This window comes from Temnothorax curvispinosus, unplaced genomic scaffold (assembly GCF_003070985.1).
Source record: "Temnothorax curvispinosus isolate PA1 unplaced genomic scaffold, ASM307098v1 QBEX01000258.1, whole genome shotgun sequence".
In the NCBI taxonomy this organism is placed as follows: Eukaryota; Metazoa; Arthropoda; class Insecta; order Hymenoptera; family Formicidae; genus Temnothorax; species Temnothorax curvispinosus.
In genome coordinates, this window is record NW_020210038.1 from 24,068 (window position 1) to 50,740 (window position 26,673).

At 41.7% G+C, this 26,673-nt stretch overlaps 2 protein-coding genes and 1 long non-coding RNA gene across 16 annotated transcripts in view; 2 read left to right on the forward strand and 1 right to left on the reverse strand.

Moving 5' to 3' along the window:
- The window catches only part of LOC112468722 (serine/threonine-protein phosphatase 2B catalytic subunit 2-like), a 112,235-nt gene that overhangs the window by 22,510 nt on the left and 63,052 nt on the right, over window positions 1–26,673 (forward strand). For 11 of the 13 annotated variants that reach the window (XM_025038039.1, XM_025038056.1, XM_025038075.1 and 8 more), the window contains exons 1-2: window positions 13,735–14,989; window positions 16,427–16,630. In XM_025038039.1, coding sequence (XP_024893807.1) covers window positions 13,750–14,989; window positions 16,427–16,630 — 1,444 coding nt within the window. In that variant the 5' untranslated portion in view covers window positions 13,735–13,749. Of the gene's footprint in view, window positions 1–13,660; window positions 14,990–16,426; window positions 16,631–26,673 lie in introns of those variants that run through there. The other 2 variants (XM_025038123.1, XM_025038128.1) reach the window with 2 other exon arrangements.
- Window positions 1,497–1,984, reverse strand: LOC112468793. Its single transcript, XR_003042436.1, has 2 exons — window positions 1,746–1,984; window positions 1,497–1,587 (listed from the first exon to the last, which is right to left on the reverse strand). It is a non-coding gene; the product is annotated as an uncharacterized LOC112468793 (long non-coding RNA).
- Window positions 11,781–12,734, forward strand: LOC112468784. 2 transcript variants are annotated; one of them, XM_025038142.1, is made up of 3 exons: window positions 11,781–11,882; window positions 11,946–12,245; window positions 12,316–12,734. In XM_025038142.1, the coding sequence occupies exons 1-3, from the start codon at window positions 11,850–11,852 to the stop codon at window positions 12,451–12,453; spliced, it is 471 nt and encodes a 156-aa protein (XP_024893910.1). In that variant the 5' UTR covers window positions 11,781–11,849; the 3' UTR covers window positions 12,454–12,734. The 2 variants fall into 2 exon arrangements, with proteins under 2 accessions (XP_024893910.1, XP_024893902.1); XM_025038134.1 differs by having other exon boundaries at window positions 11,781–12,245.

Sequence of the window (26,673 nt, forward strand, 5' to 3'; positions counted from 1 at the left end):
TTCAGGAGTCAAAGCCAGCCGCGGCGTAACGGCGTCAAAGAGCTTTTCCGTCGCTTTCTCATCATCGTCGCTACGGCCGCCGCCACCGCCGCCGCCGCCATCGTCGTCGTCATCACGCTCCAAAACGGAGTTCCGTGCTTTTATCACACTTTCCGCGATATACGCGCCTACGACGCGGACGTCGCGGTCTCGCACGCTCGCACGATCGAACTCACCGAAATTCGTGTGCTCGTGACTGAGCAGGTTCCACTCCGGGGTTCGATAATGAGAATAGAACACGAAGCGAAAGCTACATTTACAGGCGTACGGAATTCGAAAGACAATATATATACGTAAAATAGCATATAATATTTAATAATTTTAACCGTCCCGTAATCGTAATAATCTGCTTTTTCTCTCTCTTTCTCTCGCGACGTTATTCCGATTGGCTCGCTCGGTTTTATAATGCGAAAAGTCGGCAGTTTTTCGGTTTGGGATTTTATTTGTCCACGTAACGCCGAACGCGGTTATCGAGAGACGAGCCAATTCAAAATCAATAAAACTTGATCAGGCTGTCGCGCTATTCGGCCTGTGCGTCGAAACAGCACACGGTACACCGGGACCATGAAACCATTATCGCGTACACTCGCACATATACACACCCATAGCTTCCTACACATATCCGAAATCGTATGTGCGTACGCGCTATGGGTATGCAATTTACGTCCACCACTGAACTGAAACTCAATGGAACGATAGATAACAACTTTTTATGTCATTAGCTACTGCCAACGACACTCAATTAAAAGAATAGAAAAAAGTCAATAGCGGAAACCTTCGAGAGATAATGGGCAGTTATCAGGTGAAATTTTGTTAACTGAAATTTTAACCAAACCGTTGAACAGAATTAATTGCTTTCATCATAAAAACTGTTGAAAAAAACAGCTTGTAATCTTCTGGTAGAGCAAATGTAAATCTAATTATACCTCAAGGCGCACTGTTACTTGGGCGTTACGAGTAGAAAGTAAAAACAAAAGTACACTCGACAACGCGTGCTCTTTCGGTGAAGAGGCAAAATGAAACGGCAGAATTTCTTCGCGTTAACTTAACCCTTCGCCCGTAAACTATAATTTGACTGGCATCGTCCGTAATCTGGGTCATAAATGTCCTGTCGTTATTTTGACCTAGTAAATAGTGTTCAAAAAATCTGAAAAAATTCTGTAATACTTGTATACTATCCTATTTTATAATCCCAAAGTTTATTTAGCGATTCATTATAAGATAAATTGTTTATAAATAATTCTTTATGCAAAAAATTGATAAAAATCCATTTTTATTAAAAAAATCATATCTCATTGAGTTTTAAATCAAAATAAAAAATTCCAATGAGGTTTTATAGTTAAATATGTGTACTTTCAAGAAAAAAATTCTGTATATGGGTCATTTTTAAGAAGTATAATTATTCTGAGGATTGAAAATGGCCTTTTTCGGGTTAAGGAGAAATAAGACTTTTAACATAATTTTTACATTATTTTATTAAAAAATCATATAAAATCGTCTTTCTCGTAAATAATATCTGATATTTGTCGCTTGATCATCCATTGTACCCTGAAAGTACATGTAATTTCTTTTTACACGTGTTTTCATCCACTCAAATTTTGAGGTTATAGGTATATATAATATACACAATCATAAAAAAATATCACTTATATAAGTTAAAAATAACTGTAGTAATATGAAAATGACGTTAAATTAATTTTACTTACTTGCACGAAAGTCTGGCACTGTCCGTAAACTGGGTCAATAGTGGCACTGGACGCACTTTGACTCGCTGCTGGTCAAGCACACACTGGCGAATTCCAACGAAACTTTGGGCATGAGTTCTCCTCACTACCTACTTTTTTTACGAGGGACGGCAAGCCCCCCCCCCTTTTCATTTCGGCGGTATTCTATCTTGAATTTCGGCTTGTGCCATTTATGACCCAGTTTACGGGCGAAGGGTTAATTAATTTTTATCGCGTGCTTTCACATATTGAGAACGGCGACATTAGACGGGATTGCCGCTCGCAGGTTTAATTCCAAAACCGGTGCCTGGTAACGAGTTAATTAATTAAGTGGGCTTTCGGATATATCGTCCAATCGTGAATGCGCATCAAATTGGGCTATTCCTCCAGCAACGCTGACGCGCATTTCCATCTTTGTGATCCGATTATTGCCAGTGGCGGTACAAGATTATTCCGCGCACGCTCCCCCGTAAAACTTGCAACGTGAAACTCAACAGATGTTATTTACGTATCTTTTGGAAAGAGCACAAAATGTCCGCTCGAGCATTCCATTGAACGAAACGCTAGGCTAATCGAGTTAAATTTTCGGCAGAATGCGTTTCTCTCGTCTCTTGTCCACATACATTATCATCTGTGATTATTCGAATAATTCATGGTGAGAATGGAGCATCAGTCGCGTATGCGTTAGTTTGCAAGGCAAACGATGCTGCGAGCTCCCTGTTTACATCGCGATCTTCGTCGTCGCACGAATGTTTCGTCGTTTGTACTCGTTAACGTCGGCGCCGTTTGATTTACATGACCTTTACTGCATTTCGCACTCTAGGTGAAGTTATAACGTGTCGCATAAAAAAGTAATACCGTAATGTATGTGTTGATATTTTTAGCTCGCTAAAGGAGAAAGATTATCGGAGCGAACACCGCATAGCTCTCAAGGATCTCCAACTAAGTGTAATTGATTACCGAGTTGTACGACTATATTTGAGAATCAGCTGACTTCTTTCACGTGCTTCTTTCATGACAAGTACATCGAAGAACTCCGCGTCGTTCGCTCACGTTTGACAGCGACAATACGATTATCTAGCAACTTACGCAGCGGGATCGGCGTTATTACGTAAAGGCACACGTGCGCGCAAAAAAGAATGCTGCTCGGTGTTCGTTCTGTGATCTTGCAGTTTCAAATTTTTCGACGCGCACGAGAACATTTTTTTGCGAGCGCATGTCGCAAAATAGATCTCGCATTACTCCGCGAATAAAGCGCGAGATCCAGGCTTTTGCCCTAGAACGAAATAACTATCTTTCACATCCACTTTTATCCTCTTACCTCGGCGAAAAATCTGTGCTAAAACATGGTCTCTCTCAAGCTGACGTCTTTATCCCTCGTGAAAATGCGTGTGGGGGGAAAAAAAACGTCGTAATTGGATTGTTTGGAGGAACTCGTCAGCTCGACGCGATTAAATAATCGCGTTTATCCACGCGGTTTATTATGCGAAAATCGGTGACGTCGACACGCGGCTGACACGGGGATCGCCGAAGATTATTCGGGGCTTAGTAACATTGCGGTTATGCAAATAAAGCGTTAACCGGCCGTGCGGCTGCATCTCGCCAGCCGCCTTGATCGAATCCTACGCCGTTCCGCTTACGGCATTGACCGCCAACGATGCGGCTGATAGTCGCGCATAACGCCGTGCGGTTATAGTCACGTGGAGATGAATGCGGCGTTTCTCTCCTGCAGGAGCGAAGCTCCGTAGCAGTTGCGGAGCAACGTAATCGATACGTTCTCGCTCCCTCTTATCGTTCTTCTCCCTCCCTTTCTCGCTCTCTTTTTCTCTCATTCATGATTTAGAATTTATTCAACCTGATCGATGACTCGATTTGAAGAAATAGGTAATCATTTGAGATGTATTCGTTAATTGTTCAACCGCAACGATCGATCGATAAAAATTACGAAGGAAAATGTGCTTATATGTATTATATATTCCATTTTGCGTTTTCGTTTGCATTTCGTAACTTTTCCTCATAAAAGCAGAACATGAAGCACTGCGGATTAATTCTAAAACGCTTCGAAGAACAAACTTCCCATCTGGCTTGACTTATTTATCTTCACCTTGTTTTTGCACCACTAGTAAAGAGGATAAACGCGATGGGCTTATTTGCTAACGTTCTTAACGGAGTTCTTCGGAAAGTGAATAAAAAATTCCAAAAAGCGTGATTTAAAAGAAAGGACATTTTTTTTAACTGCAGCAAAATTTTGGAATAAAATGAGACTCGACACAGCGTTGCGACATTCAAACAGAGATTCGCTCGTAAAAGTTGTCCGCCGCGATGCGTTAAAGCGTTTTCGCGCTGATAAGTTAAGCCGGTTCTACAATACGTTATAAACGATAGCAACTGCTAGTTGAAAAGTGTTATTTCCACGTCGCGCTTGTCAATTGCGGTTGTCAAAAGAAAGTTGGCGAACTTTTAACTTTTTTGGCGACAGTAACTGTGGTAATCGGCAATCAGAATTAACATTTTTCAACTAGCAGTTGCCATCGTTTGCGACGTATTGTAGAACCGGCTTGAGGTAAACGTTGTTTCGATCGGCCGCGTATCGCGCAGCGTCTTGATGGACGTTCCACGCCCGAGTAAAACGTGTCAACGTGGCGACGGCGGTGGAAGGCACGTGTATCCGACGCGTACAGATAATTATGTGTCAACACAAGTACATGGAAGCGCGCCGTACTTACAATTAGTACTCTGACCTGTCTGCCTGCAGGCGCGCGCCACAAGCTTTCGTTTTACCGACATGACGACATCTTGGTACGCGACGAATAATTTATGCCCAGATGCGATTGTGCACGTGTTACTTTTTTCTTCTTTCCGAGTTTATCTCTTTTAAAGCAGCGCGCGTCGCCTACTTACATTTACATAACAACTTATTTACGTTTATGCAACAATTTATACATGGGAATGCGTAGAAGGGTAAGAAGGCATAATTTAAAGCTTGGAATCATTTATGAGACCTAAGAGCAGTAGCGAGTCCACCTGACGCCCATAGCCAATCTTGCCCTTGGCCTGTGTAACGTTACCTGATCCATTACCATTATCTGGTAATGCTCTCGTTTCCGTTTTACGCCATATATACTGGCAACCATCCAGCTCGGCAGGCTTTTGCTACTGTGGTATCCGAGGGTAAATTATCCAGCTCGTTCCAGCAAATTTCAGAATTTGCATCGATTCAACAGTAAGAAGATACGGACGTCGAAACTTCCTATTCGGAATAGGAATTCGCGAGCTTGTAGAAAAACAAAGGAAGGAAGAGAATTAGGATCGGGACAAGTAAATTGGCTGAACCAGGAACGTCTAGCCAGCGGGCGAAGTGTCTAACATCTCGCGATACATTTCCGCCGAGTCCGTCTGCGTCTGTCTGTTTCTTGTCAATGGCTCACGGGCGCAGGTGCGCCGCTTAAAACTGTGGAGTCCCCGCGGCAGTAGCGAAGGTAAACTCTATCCAGTGCTCGCCATCGTATATCCGTTTTGTCGTAGAGCGAGCAAGATGAGAAGTGTGAGACAGAGAGAGACAGAGAGTGAGAGAAAAGGGAGGGAGGGAGAGGAAGAGAGAGTGTGAGAGAGAGAAAATAGGAGGGAGGGAGAGGGATAGGCTACATGGCAAAGCATAGCGCAGCATAGGCAGCTATCGTGAGGTACGCGGATCAATATTCCGTCCGGTCCATCCTCTGACCCCATATATATCTTCTCTCTTTTCCTCTTACTTGCGTATCCCACCTACCGTCGTCATCGCTACTGCCTCGTCTTTCTTTGCCTTTCTCGTTATACACCACCCCCGCGCACGTTCTTCCTCGCCACGTCGCTTTCTTCGCTTTTCAGCGCCGCGCCACTCCACCTCAAATCCATGGCCCTCCAGGCGCCGCTGCATTACGGCCGCTAAAGCGACCGTCGGTATCTGCTCTTCTTCCCTTCCTCCCGTGTATTTGGCCAGAAACGTGGCCTCGTGAACTTGGTTAATTTTTGCGGCTTTTGAAGCCTTCCTCGGTAATCTGGCACTTATTCTAATGACAAAAACGTATTGTTCGTTCATCGACGATTAACTATCACTAAGATCTCAAAGAAACGAGAAGAATACGCAGCTTATGATATACAAATTAACTGTATCGCGCTCCATTTTCGCGCTTCTATTTAGAGGAAATTTACTTTGTGAGTAACAGTTCCAGTACTTCTCAGCCGGCAATTGTCCGGACAAATTAAATATTCTTTCGTAGATATAATGCTCGGAGAGATTGCGATAAATTGTGATTACCGGCGACTACAAATGTCAAAAGTTATTTATAAATCGTAAATGTTCCGTGTTTCATGCAACTGCAAAGAAGCTCTTGTTTTAAAAGAGCATCAAGAGTTGTGACTTCGCTTTTACACGCTGCGCAGCCAGTTATGTCACCTCGGCGACCTATATATTCCCTCTGTCTTAATTTATCGCGTCTCTACTTCTCATTTACTATTTCATTTCCGCTTTCCCTTGTGTCACTTTCTTTCCAAAGAAGAAACGATGCGGCGCTATCGTCCCTCTGGCTTATTGACCATCGAGTCTACACGAAGTCTCGATTGCCAAGCGGTATTAAGGTACGTGTTGCTTTGCTTCGACAAAGTGCCCTCTTTCACTCTTCCTATTCGCCTTATTTTTTTTATTATTTTTTCGATTTTCTATCCAGACGTACCGTGTAGTTTTCAAGTCAACTCGTCAAAATCATTATTTATACTTTGTACTTTGCATTCATTTAAATCAGCATTTTTTAACGGCTGCATTTTATATAAACACATATATATTTACGTATGTGCACATTTTTCTCGCACTCGCGGTAATTTTTTTTTCCCTCCGCTTCGCTGTCTTCGTGTCGGTTCGCGAATGGCCGCTTATCCATTCACGTCCATCGAGTCACCGTCAGCCCGCTACTTTCCTTTCGACGTATGCCTGGAAATGGCAGCTGTCGCATCCGCTGTCAATTATCGTGTCGCGGATTCTAAAAGGTTGGCTTTACAACCACATCGATTCCGGTTCGACATTGATCGCCGCGCATCTATAGACTCCTTTTCTCGTTTCGTCTTTTCTCGTGATCGGATTTGTAATAATAGAAATGAGATTACACCAAGTTTATTAACAAGGGGGAAAAATTGACAGGATTGTCGGAGCTCGGAGATTATTAATGACTTACGCTCCTTTACGCAAATGCGTTTTTGATATTACTTTCAAGTTTGATGATATTTCCATCCTGAATTTTCCAATAGAATGGAGATATAATCATGATATTGTAAATTTCTTAATCTAATTTTTTTTTCGAAAAAAAAAAAAAGAAAATACCGATGAGGTTCGTCAATCAAATTAAATCCGATCTGATATTAGAAGAAAGAGTTAGACATTCGCGCTCGTAATAGTACCTATGATGTCTTCGATCATTTAATATTCGGTGCCCGAATGTAAGTTTATCGAGTTATATCCCAAGTAGGTCGCGGAACTGGTTTTGGCATTCTCGGTTATTTAACAAGCCGCTATCGATTATTATAATAAAGGGATCTTCGTAAACGACGAGTTGTGAAAAAGAAAGAAAAAAACTTTTTTTTACCCACAATTATTAAGAATACCGAATTCTGTGATATGTTCGAATGTGTCAATTTTTATCATTGTAAATCAAACATAACGAAGCAATTATTATCAGCGATATTTGAATACTGTTCGACGTTATCGGATTGAAGTTTGCGCCTCAAATATAACCAAATGACGTACGTATCCGTGGCGTAAACACGGAACGTAGAAAGGACTCTTCACCGTGTTTACATTAGGCGCTATTCTGGACAAAATCAAATTGCCAATCACGCGGGCGACAGGGCCGATAGTGTATGGAAAATTCAGGGCGAACAGTTCTCACATTGTCATCGGAAACGTCGCGCGGGGAGTATCTATCGTCTCGTGATTGGTAGATTTCAATCTGCGAAGATTGCTTGCTGTAATTGGTAGATTCCTCGTTTGCATCCAACTCATGGGAATCTAATAATTACAGCTTGCGCGTGAATCAGGCCTTAATGCGAAGACTCTTCCGCTCAATCTTTATGAACTCTACACTACCTATAATCTAATTGCTTTTATAATTTGTCAAATTTTTTTAATTGCTTTTATTCTTCAAAACTAGAGATACGAAGTATACTTTTCACATATCTTTGCGATCAAAGTTGCAAAACCGTAAAAAAGTTGCGCAGCCGTTCTTCGGAAGTAGAGCAAGGAACTTCGTGCCTGCGAGAGATCTTGCTTATTTTTTCATTTAATAGATATTCACTTTGGAGAGGAAGAATATTTCTTTTCTAAAGCGGATTTTTTTATCAATAATTTAGATGCGCAAGAATTATTGCAGTCATTTTCGATGTAACGCGGAATGACAATAAACATCGGGCTAATCGTGCGTTGTTCACGACCTAATGAGATTCTGAAAGGATTACGCGATCGTCGCGTCATCGGTCGACGGGTTACGCTCAACACTCGTTCTCATCAAACGAGCTTTGGTATTCCACTTTGCGGAAATTCTACGTAAACTGTTTGCGCGCTGCGTTTCGATCTGACGAGAGAAAACAAGGTGCTCTAGTAATTTCCTCCTCCAATTTTGCGTTCAATTAAAAATTTAAACGCACGAATGTGTATCAATTGCCCGTTATTCGCGATATTTTTTTTTAATATATCGAAATACTTGGCGGTTTGGATAGGAACGTTATATGCAAAACAGTCATTAATTGGAAGTTCTCTCCTCGAGCGTAGTAATTCTCCGTTAATTTACAAAATGGCAGAAAGCTTTCATATTTTCATTTCGCTCCGAATGTTTGCGCAAATGGTCGACGCTATCATTTTATACCATTTTGCATTGACGGCAAATTGCTTGTTAGAGGCTTATAGTTGTCATACAACAGTCGAGTTTATAATTACGACAATAACATCGAATGTAATTACTCAGCCGTAAGTAATATATCGTTCACGGTACATTCGAAATATTCGCGCAAATAAACATAACCGTTTCGCCGTTTCCTGTTTTGTTTGCGTGAGAGACGCAGTTTCCCTTCTTCTCTATCACTCTGTGTCAGACATGGCACAAGGCAATCACACCTGACTCGCTCTCTCTCTCGAATCGTGAAAATTATTACATCTTTGGTGAGGCTAATCGACATTAAAAATATATTCAGCACGATGATTTATCGAAAAGAAGTAAGCAATCGAATATTTCTCTCATTTCTGAGAAAACGATGGTAAATAACGTGCAAATGCGATGTTTTGATTTTTACATTGTGGCCTTATTGTTATTTTGCAGTGAAACGAGGAAAGAATTATTGCCGTCTTCGAGAATACGAGTAACGAAAAGCTAAATAATAATGAAAAGCTTCTTTTACATGATGATATTGATTGTAATATCGTCGTACGAAACATATGGGATTAAAGATTGTCGAGCAATTTGCTTAAATAGCAATGATGAACGCAGCAACTTTTAGGTGAGAGACTTTCTTCGACCACGTGGCACAGATATAGTCGCGCATATGTGAAACAATGCACTGAAGTCGATTATGTTCTCACTTTAATATCCAGTATCAAGACTAGTACTATGGAGCGCGTTGTTATACGATATTAAAGCAGTTCGCGGCGACATTATTTGGGAGGGAGAACTCGAGTAATTTAGGGCACGTAATTAATATCCTTGCGGCCGTACGTCCATACGTCTCGCCCACGTTGATCGCTATCCTCCCGCAGATACGCGACGTAAAAGCATCGTCCGTTATACGTAGATACGTATATACATTGGTATAAGACTTGATTGAACGTTTCCCCACAGTTTTCGCGGCGACCGAGTTACCAGGTATCGACTTTCGGAACTATCGGTTACCCGAGCTTTTCCCTAGATTGAATATTCAAATTAGTTGTTGTGTTCGAACCGCGAGGAATATATCGCTCTTCCGCTTAATTTCGAGCGTAATGCCGCCGATACCGTGGGGGAGATCAAAGGTCTCGAAAAAGTGGTTACCGCTTTACGGTGTAGAGTTTCTTGCTTTGTCCTCCAATCTCGCAATGTACTTATACTTCTTCCTCGGTGCAGTTCCGCATCCGCTTACATCCCGCTGGAATCGCGCAACCGCGTGCAGCCGATAAACTTTGCGGTGAAACGTTAAGACGAGTTAAGGAACACGCTTTGCATCCTATCTGAATAGATAAGCTTTTGAAACGCAATTACTCTCTTTATTCTTCGAGACGATCTTACAAAAAAAGACCTCTCCAGTTGTAGAAAATTCTAAATTCAGTGACAAACACGTTTACAGTAGACAATAAAAAAAAAATTATTATTTGATACGGTGAATACTATATCGAGAGAATAAATTATCTTTAACGTTACGGTGGACTTTAAAACTGGAAGCATCACACAATAACACCGGTGAATCAGTTATTCAAATACAGGCGGTTCATCAATATTGAGGAAGTAAATGGAACTTAGCTGCTTCCGAGATGGATTGCGCTCGCAAGAATTTTATTTTCTATCGTGCCATCAGTTTTCGCTGGGTGCACACAACGAGGACTGTATGACGAGTGTGTTTATAGCGAGAAAGAACTGAGCTTTTCATTCACGAACGAATACCGAGAGTAGATCAAAGGATCGAGATGTTATGGAAAATAGACATTCAAATAAAGGAATTGGATTGAATAATCGAACTCCTCTATTCAATGCTTGGCGATTCTTAGATCTTTTGATCAATTTTTAGATTGTATTCTGATGAATGTCTGGTTGCAAAGTCTCCAAGTTGTGAAATAATCGTAGGTTTTTTCTCCCGACTGCTGCCAACCTTCGGTTGGCGAAGACGAGGGAGTATGCGTTTCACCGAGGCCGAATCTTTGTTATTTTAACTAACTCCTTACTACTTTAAAAGACCGGTTACAAAGGGCAAATTATTTTTATTACATCTTGTGAAAGCATGTATTGCTTTATTTTAATATATATAATCCAGTATGATTCATACGGCAATTTAATCATGTTGTATAATTTATTTTCATCCATCTTATGTCTTTCCTTATGCGTTTCTTATTTTATATTAACATTATTGCGATGCCATTTTTCGTATCAAACGCGAAGATGTCAGTTGTCTTATTTTAAGAGCACGAAATACATAGGGTAAACTCGGGTAAGATGGCCAACCCATATTCATTCGATGTTTCATGGGGAGCTAGGTTGAAAGAACATAAGTTGGCCATCTTTCCTGTATAGCCATCTTTTACCCGAGTTTACCCTAAGAAAATTTAAACAAAGTAAGCAATTCGTCCAATTACAGCCGAGCATTTTTCTCGATTTAATCTTTATATTTCTTGAGAATTTTTTTAGTTGTCCCGTTTATTGCTTCAATTTTTTTATGTGTCTCCGGTCTAATGAAACAGCGAGACCGAAAACGTACGAAAGAATTTAAGTAATAAACAGTTAGGGAATCGACCAATCGCGATCATTTTCGAGAACGGTAGGTCAAACCAGATGGCAATAGGTAAATCTGGTATATCTTCTTTATTTAGTTAGTACACGACATCTTTGCCCTTTAACAATACTGCTGTAACTATAAATACCGCATAAGGACATTTATGTAGTATTCAAGTCTTATAAAACGAAGAGTAAATTTGGAAACTTTTAACGTTCAGGTTGGTTCGTCTACGATTTAAGGTGAGGCAAACAGATATTACAATACTTACCGTCTCCATATAATACATTCGATCAACATGATTAATAAAAATGTGGTATTTGACCCAGGATTACGTTGATCAAATCTTGAGATTTTTGAAAAATATTTTCATCGTACAATTTTTCGTTCGCAATGGATGACTATCATCGTCCGGCTAATCGTTTTTTGGAATCCAACTCGTCGTCTTGTGCGGCACTGACAGCTTCGGAGGCGGTATTCATGTACGAGAATTCGAGCAATGACATACTCGAATGTGAATCGGAGAATGAGGAGAACGAGAATGAGGAGAACGAGAATGAACAGCCGCAGGATAACGACTCGCAAACGTCCACTTCGTCGTGCGTTTCAAAAATGGATTATACACTGCCGAAATATCGCAATAACGTAAGTCCCGCGATCGACAAGATTGTGCGAATGATGAACATGCCGAGCTTGATAACCTCTCAGGACTCGTCCAGCGGCTTGCCGATGAATTGCATTTCATCGCCCGGTTATTGTTGCGACGGTAACGAGAATTTCGCAGTTCCTGTCATGGCTAAAGAACATTTGGATATATGCTTCTCAAGTCCGAAACCGTTTGTCAGTGCTTATAAAAGAGGCAGCGCGGAGGATCGCGAAGATCCGCAATCGAGGACGATGAAAGAGATCGAGCCCTCGTTGTGTCAGATCGGGCAAGAATCTATGTCGGGTTGGCAAGAAATCGCCGATCCGGATGGCGAGCCAATCGTGGATTCTTCACGTTACGAGGTAAAAAAAGATACCGTCGTTAATTATAATCGAAAAAGGAAGCAAATGACAAAATAATAAATATGTATAGGATAAGATCTACGTGTCCGAGGTGCACTTCTTACTGATGGTCTCCAATAGGAATCGAAGGGCTACTTTATCTGAAGAATCACGAAGGGATTCCAAAGATAGCGCTTTTAGTGAATTTATGGGATCCGATGAAGAGTAAGCGGAGATTTGTCATTGATACACGTGAAACGAGGAATAATGAATCAGCGAAAATCACGAAAATTGGCAATAGCGGACGTCGTTATCTCTCATTTTCTTTTGTGAATTTAATTTTTAATTTTGAAAAATGTGTGTTTGATACATAATTATTATAATAATGAATCAATTACTTTTAATCAATCAGATCATTTGATATTAGAGCGCTGCATGTTGGCATATTAATTGTTCAGTTTGAAATAATGTAAAGTTTCTTATCATATAACGCGATATATTATATCAAATTTTATTAAATCTAATAATTGCACAATTAAAGGCCAGATTTTTAGGCAAATGTATAGAAGGTGTTTTACAGTAATAAATTGATAATATTAAATTTACGAATTTTCTTTATATTCTAATAACTTTTTTTTTTTTTTTTTTTTTTTTTTTTTTTTTTTTTTTTCCTTCCAAAAATGATGTTTGAAGAGATATCTTAATATATATATTAAATCATATTAACATTTTAAGATTCTTGTTTTCTATCTATGATTCGTAAATTAATATCTATTATTTGATGTTAGAATTCCATTTATTTATCATGCATATTCGACATTAACATCTATTATAAATAGTTAAAATGCTTGGGAGCGTTTTAATTATTGGAATTTTATAACCGATATTCTATTAACATTTTATATATTTTGTTTATTGATTCTAAAACACATAACTGAAATAAGGAAAAGCTTAATGAAATTAGTGAAATAATTTTAAACCTTTGCTTAATATTCCCACTTACACAACGTTATAATTCATATCCGTTTTGAATTTTCGTTGCTTGTGACTTTATTTATGTTAGCATTCTGTTGTTTGCTAATGTCGCGGCGTTTTTATGGGCTATGGCAACGACGCTCTTTGCTAAGTCGGTACCGAGCCACCGAGCGATAAGGACGCATTAAGGAGACAATAATCTTTAGTTCTCTCTAAATCAAGTAGTACTTTCGCAGTGGAATCTATTCGTACTCCGCGTTTCTATACTACCGCGCAAATTTGACGCAGTTAAACTACAACAGACGCGAAAATCCAACACAAGTTACCTATCAATAATCTTTTTTCGAAAGAATATATATGAACCTTGCTCGACGGATTTTCGCGTTCAATATCAAGATAACTGACAAGAAAGACAGTCGCGTTTTGTGTCGAGGCGCGTTTCGGGCGCTTCAGGATATGTCGCCATCTCCTGGCACAAGCGGGCATATCGATTGTATCGATTATGCTGTCCAATTAGGTGGATTTCTGCGATTTCAATGTCGCAACGCGAATGGCCAGCAAGCTCAGCTTTTCGTTCGAGAATCGATTTCTACCAACGCGATACGCGCCTGACAAGAGCTTTCGCTCAGTGTTCAACATGTCCGACGAAGAGCAGGATATTCGTATACCATATTCGTCTCCTGAGAACGCGTCTTTCACTACCGCGAGCGATTCGTTGCTGAACACGTGCCTGACGCCGAGTGAATGTAGCGACATTGTTCAGAAGGAAGCTGAAAAGTCGTGCTACTTCACGCCGTCATCCGGATCCAAGAGGTTCCTACAGTGGAGACAGATGGACCATCGTTCTCCGAGGGATTCTCCGTTCTGCACGGCCGTGCTGAAAACGATGTTGGCCAACGAGAGCACGTCGAGAACGTCACCGTGCGACGAATCGTTGGTCAGGCAAATAGACATGCTCAACTTGTCCTCGCCGGGATCTCCACGCGCGTCTGCGACGCCTACGAAGGCGGACACGACCCTGACGAACCTGGAAAGCATCCCTGAGAGAAGAGAAGACATCCGTGAAGATCCGCCAGCGCGATTTTCGCCCACGAAATACACGAGGATGGATGCGGAGAAACCGCGGATTGTCGACCGCGACGAAATCTCGGCGAAGGACAAGACGAAGGACGAGTTGACATCCGATTACTCGACCATGGAGTCGAACAACGTCGACTCGGACAACGACGGTTCGTCGTCGAAGGTGACGTCCGACAGTTCGATCGATCAGCTTCCGCCGCGAGAGACGAAACAAAGCGACCGCCCGTGCCGAGAGAACGCGATCGTCGGTTTCGCAGAACCGACGACAAAGGGAGCTCGTAATCCTATGAATGCGAAATCGACTCGCATAGCCGATCACTCGGCGACCTCGTCCGGCAAGCCGAGCTTTATTGGGGACGGCGAGGTGTTCGAAAATGACACGTTCGACGATCTATACAGCCGTAACGTCGAATTGGCGCAGAATTACGTAGAGCAAATGATGGCCAAGGAGCAGGAAGGCGGTTGCTTTCTGAGTAATTTATCAAGAAAGATCGTAAACATATCGGCGCTGTGCCGATCGCCTCAACGGTCGAAAAAATCGAAGGAGAGGAATCAGGACCGCGCGGACGTGAGAACGAGTTCGCCGGTGCAAGAAAGTGCGATAATGTCAACGGACGTTCTAGAAGAGAGAAGCCCGATCCTTAAACTGCGCTTCGTGACGTCCAGGAAAAAGAGACAGGTCCAGATACCTCCTGATAGACTCAGATCAGGTAACGCGTTTCACCTTGGCGGGAAATGGTCGATCGATGATCGTGGCGTGCCGCGTAGCAATAACAACGATTCCAACCTTGAGTGCCATACGTTTTTGCATCGGCCCGACCGACCGACGTCGCGAGATATTGTCCGCGGCGGTACCCCCGTTGTCGCCCACCTGTTACCTATTCTCTCGTAAATCGTTATATCGATTCGCGCGCGAATTGAAATATCTAATTTTTATTTATCACGCGGTTGTTTTAACACGAGCTGACATAGATGAGGTAAGGTACGTTCAAAATAACAGAAAAAAATAAAGAGAAAGAAAAACGGTGAGGCGAAATGGTAATTTGTAATTGACTTTAGCGAGCACTTACACCAAAGACATGACTCGAAGTATTTCGCGATTAAAACTTCGTTCAAACGTAATATAATTGTTTTTTAACTGTTTTACATGCCGCGAGGCAGTTCGGGATGGACGGAAAATCCGATTTTTTTTCACGTCTATTGTTTTCTCAGCTGCTCCTTCTCTATATACCTCGCCTGCGCAGTGTGTATGCGCGATAGGCGCGATTAATTAATGATTTTACGTTGCGTAATCGTCTTGAACATCATAAACGAATGGTAAACGCATTGCGCAATCATCATCTCGTATAATTATACTCGAGATTAAATGCACGAATATATTTTTATCGTATCTCTGGCTCGCTGGATTTCACTCGTGCTTTTCCGCGACATATCGCGAAAACGCGAGTGGAAAGTGGAGCAAATGGAGCATGCACCAGAGAACGTATTTCACACCGCCACGCAGCGAGAAAATGAAAATGCGCGATTCTGGTCCGCTGCGTAATTCTTGGCGAACGCCAGGGCCGCGATTTAAAGCGAGCACGGGAAGACTCGAGACTGTAAATCACGGGTACCTGCGCGGGCACGAAACACGAAGGAAAAACATGAAGGAGATTATGCGTCTTAGCATTTGCTCCTTCGTGTAACGTGTACATACTCATTAATTCTTACGAAGAGGGGAGTATATAGCGCTTTGTTTTGCGCGCAAAGTCGTTCGATCAATATTTAGGCACGGTGTGTCGCGCCGATTTATCCGACGAATCGCTTTGTAGCGCCGCTTGTATCTCGTAAAAAAGGACACTTAATTGTCACGTGGGATTACGGCGAGCGGCTCCGCTGTAATTAATGCCATTACCATGCAAGATCGGGAGATAATCTGCTGCTCTTATGCAAAGGCTTACGCGACAAAGAGAAATTCACAAAGTGCTTTAAAAAAACACTTTTCAAGCGATATCGCGTAATATTACGCGAGACTCGGTACATTTAACAATTTTTTTATTAAAAAAAAAACAGTATTGTATAGCTTCAGGATATTTTGCTTATTTGTATATTTACATTTGTATGTATAAGACATCCTTCTTAACATAGACCGTTCGTTTTGTCAACAGATGTCCCGTTTCCACCGTCGCACAAAATGACAGTGGCAGAAGTCTTCGACGAACGAACAGGATCTCCACGGCCGGAGGTCCTGAAGCAACACTTTATCCTCGAAGGTAGGATCGACGAGGCCGCGGCTCTTCGTATAATTAACGATGGAGCCGCCCTTCTACGCTCGGAGAAGACTATGATAGACATCGAGGCTCCGGTCACCGGTGAGTCAATTAGTTTTTGTTAAATCTTGTTTTCGATTCCGGTCAAGCTGCATGGTTGTCGACGACTCGCTGGGAAAGCACGATCTCGGCGATATGCGTGTTCGACTGTCGTCGAGCGAGGCTGCCCTGATTAATTGGATGTAAGATATGCGCGCTTTAATTGAAATCGAAAATTTGGTCCGCCGCCCGGTTCCCGGCCGTTCCTTAATCAATTATCCTTGAATTAAGTTCGTCGCGACGGCCTCCTTTGTGGCGTCCGCTGATTGTTCCAGAAGCGCGGAATAGGAGAACGTAATAAATCCCACCCTCGCTCGGCTACATCGGATCGATTCGGTCCTATTTCCTTCTACGCCCCCTTTCACGGCCTCTTCGACCACTCGCTTATCCTTTTACGCACATACCATTTACAGTTATTACTTTCCGCATTACTGCGATACAAGTTTCATTAGTGGGATTAATGGGCCATGCGCGTTTGTGTTACTTTTTTTTCGAATAATTTTGTTGGTTCATTACGATGTCGTCTTTAAAATGTCTGGTGTGAAAAGTACTGGTGTTCGATCCGACAGAGAGAAGTTTCGCATAAAATAATATTTTCCACGACGTCTGATTTGCTTTTAATTGACGGGATAATTGTCTCATTACGTTGGAATTCCGATAACCGATCGGAGGGCTGTGAAGTATCGGCTCACTCCCTGATCGTTATGAACGTCTTCAATAACGGAGAGATAATTAAATTACAATTAATAACTTAATAGCAATTAATTAATAAGTAAATACAAATATAAAAGAATTAAATAAGTGATAATTAATTAGAGAGATAATTAAATTAATAAATTAATAACAATTTATTTATTAATTAATACAAATAAGAGAGACAAATAAATAACAATTAATTAAGACTACAGAAACAGCATCGATTTTATTTATTTATTTTGTTTATTTGAGAATACATTTCTTCCGCGGCGAGTATATAACCTTCGATAACATCTATCAAATCAATGTGTCGCGTGCACACGCGCTCGTGGCAGCCGCACCATGCTGCCGCAGCATATTTTTCGCGCATATGCTCGTCGCAACGCGGAATCGATGGTCAGCGAATCGGCCTTAAATTTATTTCAACGTCGATCGAGGCGGCCGGTGGAATCGGTCATCCCTCTATCCGTTCGTTTCGCACGCTTTTTCGCTTCCTTCGATGCCCGCCGCGCCATTCGTCGTTCGCGCGTCTCATGCATCCTCCCGCGGCATAATTCATCTTTCTACTCCGATCCTGCACAGTCACTCCACCCCGTCGCGCCGCGCCGCGCTGCGCCGCGCCGTCTTGCCACTCCTGCCCGCGATGCGGATTCGCATTCGACGACCAGACGCCTGGCGCACCGCAATTTCTCTCTGTCGATCCGTGCTCTTTTTTTTCTCCCCCTTCACACTCTCGTGTGCGACACATGTGCCAAAAGTGAGTCGGAGAAGCGGCTTACGGTATCGACAATTATCTACGAACCAGCGACGAACGGGGAGAGGTATCTATTAGGCACATACTCAGGTCGCTTCGAATTCCCTCGACAATTTCTCGGAATTTATGAAAACTTGGCCGAGAGAGGAGAGGTACGGGTCGACGCGACGTTTTTCGGTCTGCGAAATTCCGCCTGCCTCGAGCTTCGTTAACTCGCTTGATGAACTGCGGCGTATACTGGAAAACGGAGGAGTTTAATCCACGGAGCGAGGAAAGAAAACGCGAAGCGCGCTGACCTATCGGAAAATTAATTAACGGTTACCACGTGCCTCGCATGAAAGATTGATATGCATATTTCCGAAAGTATTTAACTAATGAAAAGAGACTGCTCTTAGAGTCTTTGCGATTATCGTGTTATTTTAAGAAACAGAAGCGTAAAACTTTTGGGGAATTTTGATTGATACTTTCACGCGGTTTTTTTTCTCAATTTCTCCGCGAGTGCGCAATTAGTGGACGGATGATTTTTATTAAGTGCGACGCGTCTTGGATTGATGGCGAGGAGGATCAAATTGCGCTTGGATAATTGGGAGAAGGACGGGAGGCATGTTGGGGTCTTCTTTTGAACCGACTTGGATTTCTTTTTGGTCGTACGGCTTCACCACCACGTGACCACGTTTCTTTGATCGACGTATAACCCTCGATTGTTCTCAATCACCGGGCGGCTAAATCCTCACACGAATAAGTTGTTCGCAGAACGAAGTCAGTCAATCGGATGACGGCAATTTACGACCGCTTAGATCTCATTTACCAGTGCGGCTATATATTATCATGTATCAAAAATGCGTATTTTAATTTTTGAATTACTTAAGCGCCTTTGATGTTATTAATAAATTCAGCAATTTCAAAATAGAGTTTAATTTTAATAGCGATGAGATAAATCACAATTGGAGTTAATACTATAGCCTTATAATTAATAATAGCATTCTATCGGACCGTTAATTAATCAACGTCCAAGAATAATATCTTATATTTAAAATGCTGCAATCGCTTATTCTTTTTGTTTTAATTTTTCCTCATTTTCACTCATTACATGCTTCTAATTTAGGATTAAGATCAAATCGACCAATAATTAAATTACTGTAAAAATATATCTATCAGTTTTCTGGGCAATGAAAAGTAACATCTTATTAGGATTAAACTATTTTCTTTTCAAATCCAGAGAGTAGTATGCATGCGTAATAAACCGAGATTAGAGCTAACCGGCGTTGTTAAAATTTCCCGTAAAAAATTTTTTTTTTCGGACGGTTCGCGGCCTCCGTAAACGAACTTCGCCGATATTCAAATTAATGATAATGAGTTGCTCGAATGTTAGCCGAATGGGATCTCCGACGGCGATTAGTACGTTTCTTTGCGTCATGAAGAAACAGCCATTTCCACGTCCATAGAGCGAAGTGGCTCGTTTCAATTCTCGTGTCCGACTTTGCTCTCATCTCTCGCCAACGTTATATAAGCTGAGTGAGACAGCGTGTTACGATAATCGCTTCGACGTTGCATTAATATTTTTTCGCTTTTCTTCCCGCTTCTGCAAATTTTTTTCGCTCCAGAAACGACTTCTTTCGTTACGCGCGCTCGTAAAGCTTTACTGCTGTCCTCGCGCTCGCGCTTGTGCCTCTGCGAAATGGAAGAAGTAGAAAAAGAAATGAAAGAAGTAGTGATCGGATAGTTATCGTCAATCCTGGAAGTTAATGCTGATCATTAAGGATTAAGGAAAGAACGTAACAAAGAAAACAGGAAATATACGATCACTGTAAAATGGCTTTCTTTTAACACAATTTAACGCGTTTAATTGAACGTAATTTAATGTTAATGTTTAATTTATATTTATATTGTTAAATGTTAAATGTGTGTGGGCAATGAATACGAGCTTCTCCAATCTTTCCCTACTCAAAATTTTGTATATTTTGACATCCTTTAAGACATCGTAGATAAATGAACAACGAACGAGATGTTTCAGATCGCCATAACTGTGCACCGCGCAATTTTGCAGCGAGCCCCGATTTCAGTTTGCCCGAAACAATTTCTGTTTGTCCGCTAAGCGATCCGGGATCGGTCGGGTATCATTTTGCTTGAAGCTCCACTCGCGGTACTTAAATAAAGGTTTAATTTCGGACAACTCAAACATCGCCGAATCATTCGGTCGCCGCTCGTTTCGGCGCGATTGTAAATTTGCGCTCGATCAGAAATCTAATCCGCTCCGTTTCAGTCGATAGCGCGGTTTACAGCGATAGCTTCGATAGCGGTCATCCGGAAAGAAAATGAAACACTCGAGTCAAAGGTGCTTGTCGACATCGAGGGAATTAATTTGCGAATTTTTTTCTTTTTTTTCTTCTTTTTTCCACAACCTCGGGCACGGAAAATCGAGACCGTGGCTCTCGAGACTCTTGAAGGGGAACACAGTTGTTATCTAACGGCGCACTATCTTAATTGTCTTCCTGCCTTGTCGCGGCAAAATTGATACGCAGCCGGAAACATGGTTATGCGAGCGTCGTGTTGACCGAACTCGGGTACCGGGTGTGTGTGTAGGAACATAAATTATTCATACAAGTGCGAGCGTGGCGGGAGAGGAGGAGAAGAGAAGCGGCAGGTACAGGATGGGATACAGTGGCAATATTGTTCGGCCTCCATAAAGCATCCTAAAAAGCATTAAATTATCGTTTGTCGTCTGTCGGCGTTGCTACATTGATGTTGTCCGTCTAAATATTGAACTTCGATAGCTAGCCGGGCGGGACGGGAAGCGGAGAAGTACGCGATATAAATATATATTCAGTACGTCTGATCGCGCGTTGCTTTCAGTTGCGCCTCCGTATCATTCTAATTGATAAAACACGAAACTTAAATACCACGATCGTATCGGTCTCGCTCGTGGCTTGAGACGTATAGACATAAATTTCAAGCACGATGGAAACAGCTTCGCCAAATACCGTGACATTCGCATAAACATTTCGCCGGTCGGGAGCTACCGCCGAGTTTCTGAGTGGAAATGGAGTTTCCTTCGCAAAAATGCCCGTGCGCGCGTTCGCGGGCCATTAAATTCGGTCTAAACGTACGGACGCACGGAACCCCCGGGGATAATTGCTTACACGTTGATTACACCCTTACACGGAACGGAACGGGCGTGGCGGGCGTTTGCGGGGGCGAAAAATCGAGCAGCTTTTACTTGCTGACGGGGCTCTATCCTCGCGTTCTTTTTGCGCCGGGCGATAATACTTCGGAGTTAATACGAAGGGCGAGAAAGCCTGTGGCGGTCGGATAAAAGCTTCGCGGTCTGACGTTTCAATAATGCGTCCGTCCTCTGGATGAGAGGATTTGCCGGAGAGAGCCATTATAGCAAGCGATGGCTCTCGACTCACCGTCGCGTCGCGAGTTTACGCAACAGCCTCGCGTCGACCGAGTTAGACGACTCGTCGTCGTCCGCGTCGGAACGCGGCGCAAAGCGGTTAAAGCGCAATATGGCAAGAGTCTCCGGGACGGCAGCGGTGCATTGCATAGCGATATATTATTTAGAAAACTCCCGATGGAACGTGCAGAACGCAAAGTTGCGGGACCGCTCTCGGAGCATTAATTGAGAGAAAGAGATAGAATAGAGTGTGTGTGTGTGTTGGTGCATAGTACGTAGGCTTCTATGCTACGTCGACGCGATGAAACATTCGCGCACGAATGTTCTCGTCCGCCGCGCGGAGTCGTTAATTATCTTATTAAATGGTAACGAGATGAAACGCCTGTACGCTCGGTCGATGGCGCCTGTCGGACCGGCAGGAAGTTTCCCCCAATTTTCTCCCTTAACGCGTAACCGAAGTTCTTGCGGAAGCGGCGCCCTTAATACTTGATGCTTTAATGCATACGTAGTGTCTTGTAGTTAATACCATTCGCGCGCGTTGATATCTGCATCGCCGAGTATATACATCGCGTTGAACTTGTTCTATATCGCCGCAGTGCGATGCGAAGTTTGTTCAAATATAAGAGAACAAAAGTGTTCTCCATTGTTATATATTTTGCATGGTTTTTTCTCCCTATTTTAAATTTATATACATATATGTGTATGTATAGTATATATTACATAGAAATATGTGTTCGCGCACGAGTACTCTTGAAAAAAAGATACAGTTGATATAGAATTGGTGTAAAAATTGGGAATGTGAAAAATAAAAATAAATTTTAACTGCCATTAGCCGCAAGATTAAAATTGTTATTCAATATCGCGTTTGCGTGTTGTATATACGCGACAAGGAAAGCAAAATATCTTTGTACTTTTGCACACCGAATCGACTTCGTTTGCAATCGAATCGATATGGATAATTCAATAATTATGATTTAACCGAGACGTTCCCCCGGAGATGCGGAAAGGAAGTCGGCGAAAGTGGGCAGATAGCGCGGAATCCATTTCCCAAGCCGGTACTGATCCGAATACAAATTCCGTTTGTACGCGAAACGATGTGTTCGTATAAAGTGCCATCCTTGGAGACACAGAATTCTCGAGGAGACGCAATCGATATCGGGATAGGGTCATAAAAAGGTAGGGCGACGGTTGCCAGGTTTAACATTTCTTTTCTCTCCACGTGGATTCGAAAGTACGATATTTGACGGCACGATATACACCGGCACGTGTGAACTTTTATGTAGCGATGTATGTACAATCGGGCTCAAATCGATATTCCTCCATCTCTCGATATGTACGATTTTTATAATACAATTGTTACGAGCACAATTTCGTTACAGAATCTGAAGAAAGTATTACGTAATATACAACGAATTCTCTCGCAGATCATCTAAGCTAATTTGAATTTTAACGCGGAATGAATGTATCATTATACGATTACTGGATATATGGAGGTATATTCTCTTGTTAGGAAAATATTGTCGCTCTCAATATCTAATTATGAATTTTGTCGATAATTACCCGTATTGTCAGTCAACGGATATATCGACGGGGGATAACGGCCTTAATCATTTATTTAATCCGCGGAACCAATTTGCTCGATCGGGGGGAGTATTCGGCTTTATCCTCACGCCAATTACAAGCTTAACTTGCGTCAGTCGAGCGGAGACAAAAGAATGAATTAAATGAGGTAGCGCTTTAACGTGAACGTTCGCCTTCTCTACAATCGGATTTCCGACCGAATGCGTTATAAAGATAACAATTTGTACCTTTGTACATCACCGTGCTGTCTTGGACTTGTAAGATGAGGGGTTGTCAAAGCTAAGATTCACTATCTACAAATGCGACCGCATTTCCGAGTGCACTCGGCGCCGATATCGTTACTACCCAAAAGCGGAAGTCATTTCGTAATCATCAGTAATAAATCATGTTGTCTATGAAGGATCTCCAGTCCAATTAGCGAGCAAAAGCTGAAATTAAACCCCATTTTATATATAAACGGCCCGAGATTGGCAAACAGACACGATCAATGCTGTCGAATTGACGATTACGAGAATATTATTCGCGAAAAAGCGAATTAACGGTTATAGGAGAGCATTCATGGAAAAATATAGCGGAAATCCATACGTGAAATATACCGCGTTATGAAACCTCGTGAAAATATATTATACATACGAGTTATCGATATACTACTCGCAAAGTGAAAATGATACAATCGTATACGCAATATAATTTTTTGGTTATACGCTTGTTTATATTTTTAAATAAAAATAAAATAAATACATTGTTTATTGACATATATACACAGGAAAGGTAGAAAGAGGAAGGGTATATCGATTTGACAAGTTTTCCTGCAAGTTTCATGGTTACGCCGCACTCTACCTCTTCTTCTCTCTTTAGGGCTGTAAAGTGGTTAGCAGTCGTTCTCGTATAAACACCCGCTGCAAACTCGACATAGACGCGAGAAAGAAGTAGCACAGAAGACGCTAAGTCGAAATGCACTAAGATGCGACGCAGCGCAAAACTAGGTCGACTATGCCTTTCAAAGCGAAGGGCTCTGGCGAGCCAAACGCTTTATACCGCGAACTATTTTCCGAAATTACTATCCGTGGTCGTAAAAATTGTAAGCTCGAAGTCGGCAAAATTCGCGTCGCGAGACTCCGTTATAAAAATTTATATCTATCCTAATACGTACAAGGAGCATTTTCTATCTTTATCTCTTCTCAAGTACAAGGTTCTAAGAATGACGAATTAATTATTTTACAATGTCCTATTCAACGAACGGCAATGATGGCTCTCGTCGAGTTCGACTCGCGATAACCATCTCGCGTTCGCTCTATCACCGCTTAAAATGCGTCAACGTCGGCAAAAAGAAGATCGGGCATAACCGCGGTGCCCAGGTATAATGAGTTTTCAGAGTGGTTCAGTAAATGCTGACGGGCCGAGGGAGAGTCGGGTTATAGCACAGTAAACGTCTCTTATAGATCGTCGAGCATCGTCGTTGTACGTTCCGCTGCATAACTGCACCGTTTCGCCGTTTCGCCGTTTGTCATTAACGTTTAACGGCCGCGCAATAAAATGTACCATGCGACAGTCGGGAAATGTATAACAATATAGATATATGTACATATGAAAGATGAATATAAAATGCACGTGGTTATTATTAAATCGTCAAGTTACGAAACATAGAACGTTCCGCCTCTGCATTAGCTTTTATTTCTTCCGCAAAATATACAGAATGTTTGTTGCTACTTAAAAGTTATGGATTGTTTCATCAACTTTGATTTGATTTTCTATACATATTGAGACAATTATAACTTGTGGGTAATAAGCGATAAAAAATGAAGAGCTTCGAAAACTATAATAAGCTTTAGAAGAAAAATAGAAGAAAAGCGATAAAATCATATTGTATCAATTTTACACTGTTAGAAGCAGTGTGTGAATATCACACACTTTATCGCGTGTGATGTGTGTCCGCCGTTTTAAGACGTCTGTAAGTGTGTTACTTTTTCACGCACGAATAGATGTTTGATTATATTAGCGTGTATGACTTGTCACACAGCTGGAGATGTGTAATTTAATGCAGTCCTCTTAATGCCAGAGGAATTATAATACTTTAAAACAAAAAAAAATATTTATTTCGAACTTTTATTACTATTTTTTAACTAAATTTGTTTCTTAAGATGCAGTCTATAATTATAAATATTTTTCTCGTATTTAAATAACACATATAAAAACACACTTACCTTGGTGGGATTCGAACTCGGGACCTCTGGATCGTGAGCCAACTGCCTTACGTGGTAGACCACTTCTTAATTTAATGTTAGTGTTATATTTAGTCTACATATGTCAACCAGCGCAAATATATAATTTTTCAAAAATCATCTTAAGAAACAAATTTAGTTTAAAAAGAGTAATAAGATTTTGAATTAGTTATATGATATAATATTTCTTAATGTCGGCTCATTACGAAATTTTGTGTTCGTAAATATATTTATGAAAAAAGTATATTTATAAAGTTAAAACATTCTTATCAAATCCATACACACACACACACACACACACACACACACACACACACAAGAGAGAGGGCCTCATTAGACAAAAATAAAAAAACCTTTTTTATAGCATCCCTAATAAATAATGATCGGAATGTGCTTCCATCAAAGACTTGTTCATCTTGTTTATCCGTTCATAATAAAGAATACTGTATAATTGGCACTACACTTCAATGTGCACACAATTCGCACACAGCCACAGGCTCGTCGTATTCTAACCTCAAAGAGTTGCCGATGCGTACCTGCATGATATGTGACTTGGTCAGTGTGTGATTAGTAAGTGTGTTATATTATACTCAGTGTGTAACTTTCCCCAAAATGTGTTATATTCACACACATAGAAACATTACACGTGTGTGAATACTATAGTGCTTGACTATTTCATACACTTGTGGATGTTTTACTAAATTCACACGTTGAAGTGTGTGTTTTATACACATTCCCTAGTGCGTTTCCCTGTTTTTCACACGTGCACATTGAGACACAAGTGCATGAACGTTTGAAAAATCATACATTACACACGTGTGACGCATTAATATTCACACATGTGTGACAGGTCTACTTCTAACAGTGTAAGTAGATTTTACTTTTTCATTCGAAGACTTAGTTATGAAAATATATATTGTTAAAGATTGGTTAAGTTGCGATAAACATTTCCTCCTTCGCGAAGAATCCGCGGTTTGGCGGAAGTGCGCTTAGCGAGGAACATCCTATATAAGTTGTGTATGCTGCGTGTCCATACTATAACCGGCAGGCGATGGCATCTTTTGAGTGCTGGCATATCGCTCATGCAGACCATAATAATTAAGAGTTACCGATTACGCGATAATCCGTTCGCAGATATTATCTGGGTGGGTTTCAATAACGCAGTTCGTGACTCTTTTTCGAGGTTGAGCTTACCTCGCCGGATGTATATCCTTGGACCTTGCGCGCCTTGTGCGAGGTCAAGGACGGCCTCGGAGAGGCCGCGGACGCGATTCCCGCGATTTGGCGAACGACATCCGGCGATGCATCGCGCAACTTTCACAACCGGCGAGCACGATTGGGAGCACCGTTGTTTCGTGTTCGCGTTTTATTGGTTGCCAGTAACGTGTGGCAGCCC

Coding starts and splice junctions, on each gene's coding strand:
- LOC112468784 (XM_025038134.1), top strand. CDS start 11,850: ATGGATTATACACTGCCGAAATATCGCAATAACGTAAGTCCCGCGATC. Junction 12,246..12,315: donor TGGATTCTTCACGTTACGAG/GTAAAAAAAGAT, acceptor AAATATGTATAG/GATAAGATCTACGTGTCCGA.